Raw genomic sequence first — 13,250 nt, forward strand, 5'->3', positions numbered from 1 at the left:
TCAAGGGATGGGAATCTGAATTCAATCCCCAGAAGTCCACATTTTAAAAAGCAAGGGTGTGGGGGTACACAAATTTGTAATCCTAGTGCCGAGGAGACAGACAGCGTGATCGCTGGGACCCACTGATCAGCCAGGCTAACCCACTATTGAGTTCCGGACCCATGAGAGCCCCATCTCAGAAAATCGTGGGTTATTGGGAGCAGTGAGACCCCAGATCCTGAATTTCTTGTAATCCCCTGATCTGAGTGCCTACAGCTGCTCTGAGCACGAGATCTTCAGGAGTTCCTGATGGCAGGAGAGTGGTTTCTGGTGGGTTTGGCTGGGGCGTGGCTATCTCTATATAATCTGCCCCTGAACACAATAAAGGGGGCATTCTTGGGGAATTCAAGGATGACCTGTGTCACTGTTTCTCTGTCTGTATGTGTCTGTGTATTTTAACCTCCAGCCCCTTGCCCGAAGCTTGCGAACTGGGTGCCAGCGCACAGAGCGCGGACACGGGGGCGTGGTGCGCGGCAGGGGGTCAGGTAGCCTGCCATGAATATGAATATGAGACTGTGCATCGAGCAAAGTGTAAGGTAAGGCTGTCCTCTGACCTCCAGCCTGGCAGCATATATGCACACGCACCCATACGCACGTGAACATGCATGTATGCGTATATTCAGATACACACGTGCGCACACACACAAGTGCGAGAGAGCGAGTCTGTCTCACAAACAGGAGCTATGCCCGAAGTTGCCCTCTGGAGTCCATAAACACGCATGCACACACACACACACAGACTGCCAAGGGTTTGAATTCAGGCTACTTGAGACCTCTTCTGAACTACTGGAAAAGGGAGAACCTTGGGGAGAAAGGGCGACTCTGAGGCTTTTATATTAGATGTAAAAAAAAAAATCCCACAGCCTTGCCACTTTATCAGAATCTAGCTGAAAATAACTATGCAGAGAGTTGGGGGTATCCTGAATTGATACTAATGATTTCATTGGCAGGTTATTACATATTAAATATTTTCTATGTGTCAGGTACTCTATGCAATTATGCATGAACAAAATTTCACTTAACTACCAACCTCTATGGTGAGGGTAATCCTCATTCCGCGTTTACAGATCAAAACACCCAGACAGAAGGGCATCCGCACTCCGGTGTGTCTAACTCCAAGTCCTACGTGTCTTTTCATGAGCCTGGCATCTCTGTGGCTCAGGTTAGAAAGCCTTTGACCTTTTGGCTTCCAGGAAGGAGTCTGCACCAGGAAATCCTCAGCTAGTACGTGACCCTCAAGCCCTCTCCGGGATTCCTGTGGTCTGTGGTGAGGGCCTCTTGGAAAGAGCTCACAGTTAGTGCCATGGGAATTTCACAGCTGCTTGGCTAGAGGAGCTTGCCAGATGTGCGGATTGAAATGAAAACCCCTGGAATGTCATCCCAGTTGGCTCCATCCATCACTGTGCCACAGCTGGCTCCTCTGAGGGCCTTCCCCAAACCCCAGCCCTGTCGGCCTGCATGTGACGTTTCCAGCCCTGCTGGCAGGCGAGTACAGCCGAGAGCCTTGCTGGCAGGCGGCAGGACAGCTGATGGATGGGCACAGCCTGTGGTGCTGGGCAGAGCCAAGGCAGCTTTGAAGATGCATTTCCGCAGGCCTACCGGCTGTGTGTCACCTGCTTTAGGGAGATGGGCAGAGCTTGGGCTTTTGATGGCCACCTCCTCTCCCACCCACTGGGGACTGGGGACCAGGCACCTTCTGCTCTGTCAAGGCCCTTGCCATGTCCTGGCACCAGTAAGACCAACCAAGGAGGCAGCTTGCCTGAGGGCATGAGCGGGTGTCTCTTCGTCATGCTGTTGTCTGAAGGGAGCAGGGAGCTGATGAATTTCATCAAAGAACAGCCCCGTGCGCCAGGGGAGCAGATGAGGTTATGCTTGAAATCTAACTGTCTCACTCCACAGCCAGAGGCCAACAGAGCACCTGGAGTGAGACTCTAGGACCCAGAGCCGGCGGCTTCCTTTTCCCTCACCAAACTCTCAGAAATTATCTGTAGGGTCCTTGTAGAGATTAGGGTCTTGGCATACTGCACCCCACACTGTCCACTCCTGTCTGAGTTGTTTGCTAACTCGAGTCTTTGCCTTAAATTTCTCTGATGTTGGGGAGTTCGTTGGCCCCCCAAAACCCATCAGCTCGATTATTCTAATATTAGGAGATTCTTCCTGTCTGTAGGTCAACTCGGACACTATGCTTTGTGATCTATTCAACTAAAGCCTATACGAACACACACAATGAATGAATCCACTCTTTTCTTTGTCTACAGGGTCGTTACAGTTATTCAACTGGTTCATTGTCTAATTCCTAGGTATCATAAACTCCCTGTTAGACATAGTATACGATGTTCTAGAAGAGGGTAGTAAAGTGCCTTGTGGTAAAGACGACTCTTGATTTTTTCCCATTTCTGTGTGTGAGCATACGCCTGTGGATGGAGGAGAGAGGTGGATATAAAGAATCATCCTTCGTTGCTCTTTCCCTTTGCTCATTGAAGCAGGGTCTCTGAATCAAACCCAGAGCTCACTGATATGGCTAGCCTCATTAACCAGCTTACTCCAGGGTTCCCCTGTCTCCATCGTCCAAGGTGAGAATTACAGGATGGCTGACATGGCCATCTAGCATATGAATGGGTTCTGGATTCATCTCTCATGCTAAAGTCAGCATTTTATCCACTGAGCTATCTCCCTGGCCCATAAAGACTCTGCTTAATCCCCGCAGGTCAACTATGGACCACAAGTGGAACTGCTTTTCAGACACCTGAAATTGGGGTCCCTTGACTCCTCTATGTTCTGTCTCTCTCTCTCTATTCACTCCATAGCCCCCACAGCCCTGTCTTTCTGACCCCCCAGATTCAAGAACCCTTTGCTGGTTTCTAAGCAATGTGTGTTTGAGGCTGGGGAAATGGTGGCCCTTCCAACCTTGCCCTTGGCCTCTCTCTGAACTCCACTCGTGCCTGGAGTTTGAACTGGGGCCTTCTGGGCAGTTGGACTGCCTTCCTGCCTATGTTCTGCCGTGCTCTGGAAAAGGCTGCAGACTCCCTCTGCAGTCCGTGCTCACGTTTCTACCCCATCCCCTGAGCATATGGAGCAAAGACCTGGGTTACCTGCTCAGAACCGCCATGATCTGGCTTCCTAGCCAGAACTCTTTTCTGGAGAACATTGATGGCTAGTCAGGATTTGGCTAGTGGGGTACAATCTTGTTCTAAGTAAGTCCTTGATGCAAGCTTGCACCACAACTCCCTGTACAGGCTGCCTGCTTTGGTCCTCTGAGCATAACCAACCCAGTCTATTATCCATGGGGATGTCTGCCTTGGGTCCCTTGGAGCAGCGAGAAGAATTTCTACCCCCAGACTCAAGCAGGTGTTGTGTTGTGCGGCCCACTGTGGTGTGGGCACTAGGCAGAGGAAATAAAGTGTTCTGGTGCGGGAGAATTGTCTGTATTCTGTCAATCATGTTATAAATAAACGCTGATTGGCCAGGCAGGAAATATAGGCGGGAAAAACCAAACAGGAAGTAGAAAGGATGTAATGAGAACAGGAGAATTCTGGGAGGGAGGACGTTGATTCCTCCCACTCCTGCCCAGACCACGGAAGTAGCAGGATGTGATCTGCCCCACTGAAAAAAGGTACTGAGCCACATGGCTAACATAGATCAGAAAAATGGGTTAGTCAAGATGTGAGAGTCAGCCAGTGAGAGGCTAGAGCTAATGGGCCAATCAGCTTATAATTTATGGAGACCTTTGCGTGATTTTCTTTGGGACTAAACCTTTGTGGGGAACCGCGCCAGACAAAAACCACAACAAACAAGCAGCCTGGCCCTGTTCATGTTACAGTGTTCAAGGTAACAGTGAATCTTGGAGCAACAGAGAGCCTATGAGAAACAGCTGTGTCCACGGGGCTGTCACAGGTGGGAGAGTTCTCTGTGTGTTGGATACTATACGACACAACCTCTTTGATTCGATCATTCTGTGTATTTGTGGTTGTTTTGGTTTTGTTTTGGGACAGGGTCTCTTATAGTGTAGGCTGGCCTCAAACCTGCTATATAGCAGCTGAAGCCTGCCCCAAACTCTGAACCCTCCTGCCTCCCTCCATCTCCCAAGTACTGGGATTATAGAAGCATCACACCATGCCCAGTTTTGAATGCAATCTTAACACCATGTCAATGCGAGACACGGCATCTCCCTCAGGTCTGCCTGACTCTCAGTGCTCTGTGCCTTGTTATCAGTCTGAGACTTCCTAGGGCTTTTCTGAACTAGCTAAGCCCAAGAACAGAGGTGGAGGTATTGGTGCTGTGGGGGGCATCGCTGGGGTAGCTCGTCCTGGAGCTGCCTGTCTTGGCTTCCCCATGTGGCAATGGAATATGTAGGGTGGCCCCTTGCTCAGTCAAGCCCCTTTTCTCCACAGTCACTAATGGACGAGAAGCTAGTTACTTCTTTTCTCTGGGCCTCGGTTTTTTTCTCTGTAAAGTCAGGGTGTTTAACTACATTAGTGGTTTCTCCCTTAGATGGCTAAGACTGGCAACTCAAAGCTGTGTTGAATGTTACAGAGATGCAGAGTTTCTGGATAAACTCTCAAAGGTTTTGTGATACCCAGGAAGCAGGCTAGTCCTACGGTCCCTGGAGCATGTCTATGCTCTGGCTCTGGGCTGGTGGAAGCCTGGGTGGTGGCACACTCACCTGGGTCTGGGGGCGCAAGGAAGGACATCAATGAAAACTGAAAAACAAAACAACACAGTGAGTGTGTGATGGAGATGCCGGCCCCTCCCCAGGTGCTCTGGGACAGACATCACTATTCCCCAGATGTGGGCACACTGGAGAATGCCGAGGGAGAGAGGCGGGCATACTTGAAGGCACTCCCTCTCCTGTGTACACGTCTTGACCCTTTCCCTCACACACACATATCTGTTGGAATATGGCTTCCTGGAATCTGCCACAATACTTCCTTCCTGAGCCCTCAGAGAAGCCTGTAAGCCTAGTGCCAGGGTTAAGGGTCTCAAATCCTGCTACACCTAGAGCCCGAGACAGCTGATGCTGCACTGCCTGGAGCCAGCAGGTGGCAGACATGTCCTTTCTAGGCACAGCAGCTGCAGGAATGACACTGATCTAGAGAGGCTTCCTGGTGGAGCCAGCCTGGCCCTTTGGACAGCCAGCCAGCCCTCCAGCCCCTGCAAGTGCTCCGAGCTCACTTTACGATCCTGTTTCCACTCACAGGGAGGCTGTGGTGCCAGACGGAGCCAGCCTAACACCAGGCTGGTATCCGGTTTCCAGACGCCACCCTCCACTGTGTCAGAAACAGGAAGAGTGGATACCATTTGTTCCCCCCCCCCCCATCCCATCATTCTGTTCTGCTTTTCCACAGTCAGGGAATAACAGAGGAACCCCTGGTCCTGGGACTTGAGAATCCAAGGATGAAAATTAGTGGAGGAGGTGGTGTGTGTGTGTGGGGATGTAGCTAAGAAACAAATAAGAAAATGGAGTGCTTGTCGAATTATTAAGAGCTGGCAGTGAACCAGGGGCGGTGATAACCTTTTCTGTATACATTGTCTTGATTGTTCTCCGAGGCTCATTCCAATACTATAGTTATCAATTCACCCCAAAGCGGCAACACAGACTTGGAATGTGAGTGCCCATTTTCCACCAGAGTCCTTATTCCTAGCAGTCATGTCGGGAGTTTGGGAGCCACTACGTGCCCACACTGGCCTGCTTTGGTTTCTCTTGCTGTGGTAAATATTATGACCAAGAGTAACTTGAGAGAAGAGAGGGCTCTCGATGCTGGAGTTTCTGTCGGCTCACATGGCCACTCTCAACCCTTCGGGATGTGCCCCTAGATGTGAAGCTGCTGCTTCAAGTTGCTGTTCTGTCTTTAGTCTTTATAAGGGTCGTGCTGGTTTCCCCAGAGCTGCATCACCCCATGTTCCTCCCACCGTTGAGGCGTGAGGGTCCAGTTCGCATGTCCTCAACACACTTGCAGGTCACAGCATGAACAGCTCTGGGGCCAAACACGTCAGAAGCCGTCTAATGGAGGGAGGGTTTGCTTTCGCTCACAGTTTCAGGGGACACAGTCCATCAGGGTAGCTGGTGCAGCGTTGGCTCTGTGCTGGCAGGAGCTGAGAGTGGAGATGCGGGCCAGAAGTAAGACCTTCAATGCGTGCCTCTGGTGGCCCGTATCAACCAGCTAGAGTGTATGTCTCAAAGATTCTGTTTGTAACCTCAGAAAAAAGTGTCACCAACTGGGGACCAAGTGTTCAAAAATGAGCCCATGGGGCTAGGGTGCAGTTCACAGACAAAGCACGCTGGTATTTTCCATTTGAAGAAATTAAAGCCACTGTGATTGGCCCAGAGCACTGCCAATTCCTTCTGTATCCACAGGGCTTCTCAGTTTGGCCCAGAATGTGCTCAGTGCTGACTCAGTTGCTAGCTCAGCGTGGCTGTGCCTTGATGTTCTGGTGAGGAGGGGAAGGCTCTTGTGGGGCGGATGCCCCAGGAGAAGGTGCTGGCAAGCAATCTCTTCAGATGGATTCCTTGCTGGAGACCTGGGGGGATGCCCTCTGCAGAGAGGAGCTGGCCTAAGACACCGGGGAAGTGGCTCAGAAGGATTTCAAGCAGTTCTCCTGCTACAAGGCCCAAGGTTGTCCCACTTGGGTTCCTGCCTAGTTGCCTGGGAATGGCTTCATGTGACAACAGTGGGCAGACATGGACAGGGAAGGAGAGGAGAGGAGAGGAGAGGAGAGGAGAGGAGAGGAGAGGAGAGGAGAGGAGAGGAGAGGAGAGGAGAGAGGAAAGGAAAACGTCTCTAGACCCAAAGCATGGTTTACATTCTCTGGTTCTCACACTGCGGTGCCTAGAGGCCCTGTGGAGAACTGGATCCCATGGTGTGGGTGGGGCCAGAGAAGGCAGGCCTGGTGACTCTGCCCTTTGCCCTTGTGTGTGTGTGTGTGTGTGTGTGTGTGTGTGTGTGTGCATGAGCTGCATGCATGTGGAGACCAGGAGTTGATGTCACATGTCTCCTAATCACAGTCTGTGCATTTAGGCATGAAGTGCCTGGCCCAGGAAACTGGGGGTTCAGCTTTCTCCTGGGCAGATGTTGGTCAGCTTCTTGTCTCAGTTTCCTCAATTAGGGAAAATCCCAGGGTTGTAGAAATGGTTTAGTCAATAAAGTGTTTGTCATGCAAGCATAAAGACACAGATTCAAGTCCTAAGAGCCCACATGGGAAGCTAGGTGTGTGGCAGCATGTGTCTGGAGTCCCTCTATTGAGGGATGGGACAGGGGACCCCTGGAGCCTGTACTCCAGCCATATGGCTGAGTAGGTCAGCTCCAGATTCAGAGAGAGCCAAGGAAGCTGGTGTGGTAGGTAGAGCGTGTCCTTCATTCTGGCATGCGGGGAGCAGAGGCAGGTAGAGCTCTTGGATTTCTGGGCTAGTCTGGGCTACGTGTCCCAAAACTCCACCCTTCAGAGAACAGAAAAGAAAGATGGAGAGAACAAGAGCTATCTGATACCAACCTCTGTCCTCCAATGCATGTATGCTCATGTCCATACACATGCATAGACACTCATGCACATATACATGCATGTACATTCACGCGCACACACATGCATGGACACTCATGCACACACATGCATGTATACTCATGCACACTATACACTCATGTACACTAGTATACACATGCATACTTATGTACACACATATAAACACACATGCACACATGTGTACATGCACACTCATGTCCACACACATGCATGTATACCCATGTACAAAATACACACATGCATACATGTGTATATACATGCACACTCATGTGTACATGTATACAAACATGTATACTCGTGCACACACATGTACTCTCACGTATACAATGCACAAGGCATGTACACTCGTGCACACACATGCATGTACGCTCATGTACACACAAGTATTAAAAATAAATCTTTGAAGTAGGTAAAGGTGAGTCTGTAACAAGAGTGTTAGGATATCAGCTTAGGCGGTGGCGGTTTCTGAAGTGGATTCAACCATGACTGAAGTCTAATTACTTGGTTGTCTGGCAGGACTGAGCCTTTGAAGAGAAGTCTCCAGGAGGAGACAACTTCCTCTCTTGGTGGACACTTTGGCACAAGCAGGATTGAGAGGCCAAACTCTGGCCTGACACCTCTGGGTCCACATCAAACAGACCTGTAGTCTTTGGAGTGACTACCCATGTCACCATGGCCACAAGCACAGAACTGGCTATGGACAGAAGAGTTTGAGCAGCTTGCTGGCCTGCCAGGGCACCATCTTGGACAGGTTATCTTCGTTTCTGTAGCTTGTTTTGCTCTCTGTGAAATCAGTGATGCTGGCCCTACCTGGTAGGCTTTTCAGGAAGTTTGAACCAGAAGAAATGTGTGGTAAAAGTAAATAAATGGCTAGTAGCACTATTATGAGATATCATTGTCGATTAATTAATTTTATTGCTATTATTATTTTCAAATTGCTTGGTGCACAGTGGGGGGCACGGCGTGGGAGGGGCAGGGTGTGGGAGGAACATGGTGTGGGAGGGGCAGAGCATGGGAGGAGTATGGTGTGGGAGGAACATGGTATGGGAGGGGCAGGATGTGGGAGGGGCATGGTGTGGGAGGAGCATGGTGTGGGAGGAGCACGGTTTGGGAGGAGCATGGTGTGGGAGGAACATGGTATGGGAGGGGCAGGATGTGGGAGGAGCATGGTGTGGGAGGAGCATGGTGTGGGTGGTAGAGTGTGGGAGGAGTATGGTGTGGGAGGGGCAGGATGTGGGAGGAGCATGGTGTGGGGTGGCAGAGTGTGGGAAGGTCAGGACCAGGAGGGCCTCTCAGCACAAGGTGTTCCAGGAACTTATTTCTTGGGTCAATCACAAGCATGTCATACCAGCCCCCTCCCCCACCGTTTTTCCCTGGGATCCTTGCCAAACTCTAAGCCAGGAAACCTTGTTATATTAATTATGAAGAGAAAGCATGTTTTATTTAAAATCCTGGCTGCTGAATTTTCTGCCATGCTGTTTTTCTGTGACAGCAGAATTTCTTTTGCATTTTGGAAATCCTAATGCATTTAGAATATAAATATATCTGTGCTTATACACACAGGTGGCTTCAGCGACCTGATTTCCCTAAATACCAGGGTACTCTGCAGAGCTAATGAGTTGGACTCATGCTTGCAATCAAGTTTTTGGAGTTGTTTTTTCCCCCCTCTTAAATCTGTGAGAAGTTTCAGTGGAATTCAATCCTTTCCTTTATCCAGAAGTCTCTGCCTAGATTGGAGAAGAGGATGGGACCCCTAGGCATGAAAGAGACTACATTCTGGGGTGTTGGGGGTTTCACAAAGGGTGGCTCCCAGGTTCTGCCCTGGGGCTTATGTAGATTTGAGTGCTGAGACTGGGGAATGGCCCACTACAAACTGGCATGAATACTTTACCATCTACGGCATGTTTGAGTAATCACCTACACTCTCTCTCTCTCTTTCTGCCTCTGTCTCTTTATCTGTCCCTCCCTCCTTTCCTCTGCCCCTCTTTCACCCCTCCCTCAGTAAAGTATGAAGGTGTAGAATGGTGACCCATAGGCTGGGGAGACTCGTGCACCCCCCTTCACAGTGTGCACAGGAATGTGTGCTCACTTTTACTCTAATATGCAGTTTTTATGAAACCTCAGTGAGCTCTGTCTATAACTGAGATGTTGGACTTCTCAAATGCTGCCTGGCAGCTAGAAGACAAAGAAAATGCTCTGTGGGCTGCCCTACACGATGAGCAAAGCCGGGCTGTGAGCTGGAGAATGGACTCCGGTTTGCAATCTCGGGTCTACATGGGCCATCCTGTGCTTCAGTCCCTAGGAAGATTCCAGAAGTGAAATAGTACAGCGATGTAAACAAACAAGCATTTCGTTCGTGAGTCCCTTTTGTGCAGAGCAGCAGAAACCAGCATCTTTGTTTCTCCCTGAAGCAGGACAGGGCTGACAAGCAAAGCGAAATTTCATGGTGGTCAAGCCTGTGTGTCCCGACCACTTTAAGAGTAACCACTAAAGAGATTTCTAAGGCAGTTCCTGGCTCTTTGGCAGTCCAGTGGCCTTTCTGAAAGAATGAGGGACAGAGGGACTCTGTCTGGCACAAGAGAGTCAATCACCCCGAACCTGTTTCTTCTTTGGAGAGAGGGGAACAGCACACAGCTATGCTGGGGATGGCCACTGTAATGATTGTATGATAGGGATGCACAAACAGTCCAGACCAGACAGGAAGACGTGTGGATGGTATCTGAGTTCATGGCCACGTTATCGGAGCCGTGACTGTGCTTTCTAAATAAAATCTCAGTTAAAGACCAAGGAGATGGCTCAGCTGGTGAAAGTGCTTGCTACAAAGCCAGATGACCCGAACTCAATACCCAGAACCCACAGGGTAGAAAGAGATACTTAATCCACAAGTTGTCCTTTGATCTACACACACACACACACACACACACACACAGAGAGAGAGAGAGAGAGAGAGACAGAGAGAGAGAGACAGAGAGAGAGAGAGACAGAGACAGAGAGAATCAGGTGAAGATGATGGTGATGATAAAAGGTTTATTGAAGGAGAGCCTCAGATAGAGACGAACCTGAGAATAAGTTAACAAGATGCACTTGGCGCCCCTTGGATCCGCACTGGTCTTCTTTCTGCTTCAAAGCCCCATTACCTTCTCCCCTGCAAATTGTGCCTCCAGCTAGGATGTGGGCACGCTAATACCACATGCACCAAGAGATGTACTTAGGTCCCTAAGTACTTAGATGGCACTCAGGGACCCAGGCCTGTCCTCTAAAGGCTTCAAACTTCACTGTGCCATTCCCCAGCTGCGGGGCTTAGTTCTGCATGTGTAATGGGAGCAGTTATGGCAGCTATGACTTGGGGTCCTTTTGGCCGTGAACCAATCTGTAGCAAACTTAGGGGCTGGCACTGAGGGCCGACTCCACCATATGCGATCAGTTCATTATTATTATGTTATTATGGATACAGGATCTGGCTGCATAGGCCAGACCAGCCTGGATAACTCACTATGGAGCCCAGACTGGACTGGAATTCACAATTCTCCTGCCTCAACTTTCTGAGTGCTCAGAGACAAACTGGTTATTATTTTTAGCTATGTAGGTGGGAAAGGCCCCTCAGTCCATCAGGCTATGTGGCTTTGTCTCCCCACGAACCCCCAAACTCTCCCAAGCATCCAACGTGACTATTTTGTCCTGGGTGTAATGTGCCAGGTCACGGAACATGAAAAGACCCCCCCTCCCCCAGCCATCTGTTTGGCACACATCTGGGTAAGGAAATGCGTGAAAGGCACGAGTCCTTTCTTTGGAGTAGACCAAGCTCATTGCCTGAGGCTAGCCCTCATATGTTCTCTTTTATCCGTTGTTGACTTACAGTTTCATTGATAACCCTAAAAGGTCCCTGGCTGTTAAAAAAAAAAAAAAAGATTTGTGGGAAGGTTGGGGAGCTAGGACTATTATCCTGGTGAACGTCAAACCGTCCTGTCGCACCTTCTTGCCCGCAGACTCTCGGATCAATTGTCTCCTGCTGGTGCTTTCCCTGGGCCTCTGATAACCGCCACCGCCTTTCTATACAGCTCGGGGCAGCCGCTCTCAGCTCCAGGTACCACCAAACAATCACCAGTCAGATCATCTGGCTAGATAGCCATCTCTGTCTGCAGCCACCACATCTGTCCACCTCATAATCTGGCAAGAAAATCTTTTCTAAAACAAGCCACTTGGAAACTGCCCCTGGGACGAAGGAAAGGCTCTGAGCTGAGTAACTGAGAGGGAGCTGAAGATGTTATCTTAGCAAAGTGCTAATGAGCAAGGCTGCAATTAATTCCAGTCTCTCAGGAAACACCTGCAAAGGGAAATACAACTCAAAAGTGCTTAATGAGATGCAAGAAGTTTACACTTGCTCGCACCCTCTCCCTTCCGTGTCTCTTCTTCCCAGGGACTATGCTCTGCTGTTCATAGGTAAGGCACACACATCTGGACATTATCCACGGGAAGAACTCACACTAGGGTGGCAGTTTGGTTCACCAGTAGAGAACTTGCCTGGAGCACACTAAAGATCTTGGTTTTGATCTTCAACACCACAAAGAAAAAGAAAAAGAAAAAGAGCTAAGGCTTATTGGGAGCCACATATGTGACCTTCTGGTGCCATGACCTTTACCTAATGAGCAGTGGGTTGTTGGCGATTACTTGGAGGCTCAAGGAGGTTATTCGGCTACATTTTCTAGTTACTGTGACAAGTCAAGACTATTGCTGGATCCAAGGCTCAACACTCAGGCCTTAGTCTATAGCCAGCATGGAGACTCCAGGAATTCGATTCCTCCTTTTCCTCAAAGATCCTGTTGGAAGTTGCACCACTGGGGTGCACAGACTTGGGGTGCACACACTTGGGGGGTGGCACAGACCAGCCAGCATCTCCCTTACTTATCTCAACCCAAAGGTCTCCATTGCCCTAGTCAAAGCTCTACACTTTTCCCTTTCTCACCCATCACAAACTCCCTCGGGCCCTGGCTCGTCTTCCTCATCCTGTCTACTATGGTCATGGGAAAAAAGACAAGAAGAATACTAGTCACAGGGCTTCAAGTTGGATGCAGTTAAGTAGACCCTTTGCTGGGCTCACCTGAGCCACCAGGGAACCTTCTGGGGCCGAATCCCAGGGGTTCTTTTCTTAGTGTCCTGGGAGGGCTGGAGAGTCTGATGGGTGTGTTAGGGCTGGTGCCCCCCACCTGCTTTCGTAGGGACAAAGGGGTCCTTGAGGTGCGTACCAGATTTCATCCACAACGTAGGACATTTGTGTACACTAGCTATCTCTGCTGGAATGACTTCATGGAGGCTCCGCTGCAGGAGACTCATGTCACCCGTGTGTCATTACAAAACTGCGCACATGTCTCCGAGATGGTCTGTAGAAGCGCTTGTAGTCAGAGCACTCAACTTGGCAACACCAGCCTTTCCCAATTTAAGGTTTCTTGCTTCGAACCCAGATGGCTTGATTTTGCTAAAACCCTCATAGCCTGTCAACCATAGAAATTTGAAATGACCACTCACCCCAGTGGCTGACTTCCCCAGCAGGACGATTAGCAGCAGAACACGGAGCTCTGGCATCCTGACCGACAGCTGTGCCGTTGAAGGCCCCTCGATTTGCCTTCCCTACAATTTCTTTTCTTGTTTATGCCTTTCGGTGTGGGGGTGGCAATGCTGGTCTCTGAGGATTCCGGAAC

The 13,250-nt window shown here is 49.9% G+C and overlaps 1 protein-coding gene across 2 annotated transcripts in view; it reads right to left on the minus strand.

Annotated features, from left to right (window-relative positions):
- The window catches only part of Habp2 (hyaluronan binding protein 2), a 31,668-nt gene extending 18,434 nt beyond the window's left edge, over positions 1 to 13,234 (minus strand). For both annotated transcript variants that reach the window (XM_050149744.1, XM_050149733.1), the window contains exons 1-2: positions 13,078 to 13,234; positions 4,703 to 4,739 (exon numbers count right to left, since the gene is read on the minus strand). In XM_050149744.1, coding sequence (XP_050005701.1) covers positions 4,703 to 4,739; positions 13,078 to 13,134 — 94 coding nt within the window. In that variant the 5' untranslated portion in view covers positions 13,135 to 13,234. The remainder of the gene's footprint in view (positions 1 to 4,702; positions 4,740 to 13,077) is intronic.
- Positions 13,235 to 13,250: the final 16 nt, after the last annotated feature.

The sequence above is a fragment of the Alexandromys fortis genome, unplaced genomic scaffold, assembly GCF_014885135.2.
Source record: "Alexandromys fortis isolate MF-2015 unplaced genomic scaffold, M_Fortis_MF-2015_v1.1 scaffold_16, whole genome shotgun sequence".
Classification (NCBI taxonomy): domain Eukaryota; kingdom Metazoa; phylum Chordata; class Mammalia; order Rodentia; family Cricetidae; genus Alexandromys; species Alexandromys fortis.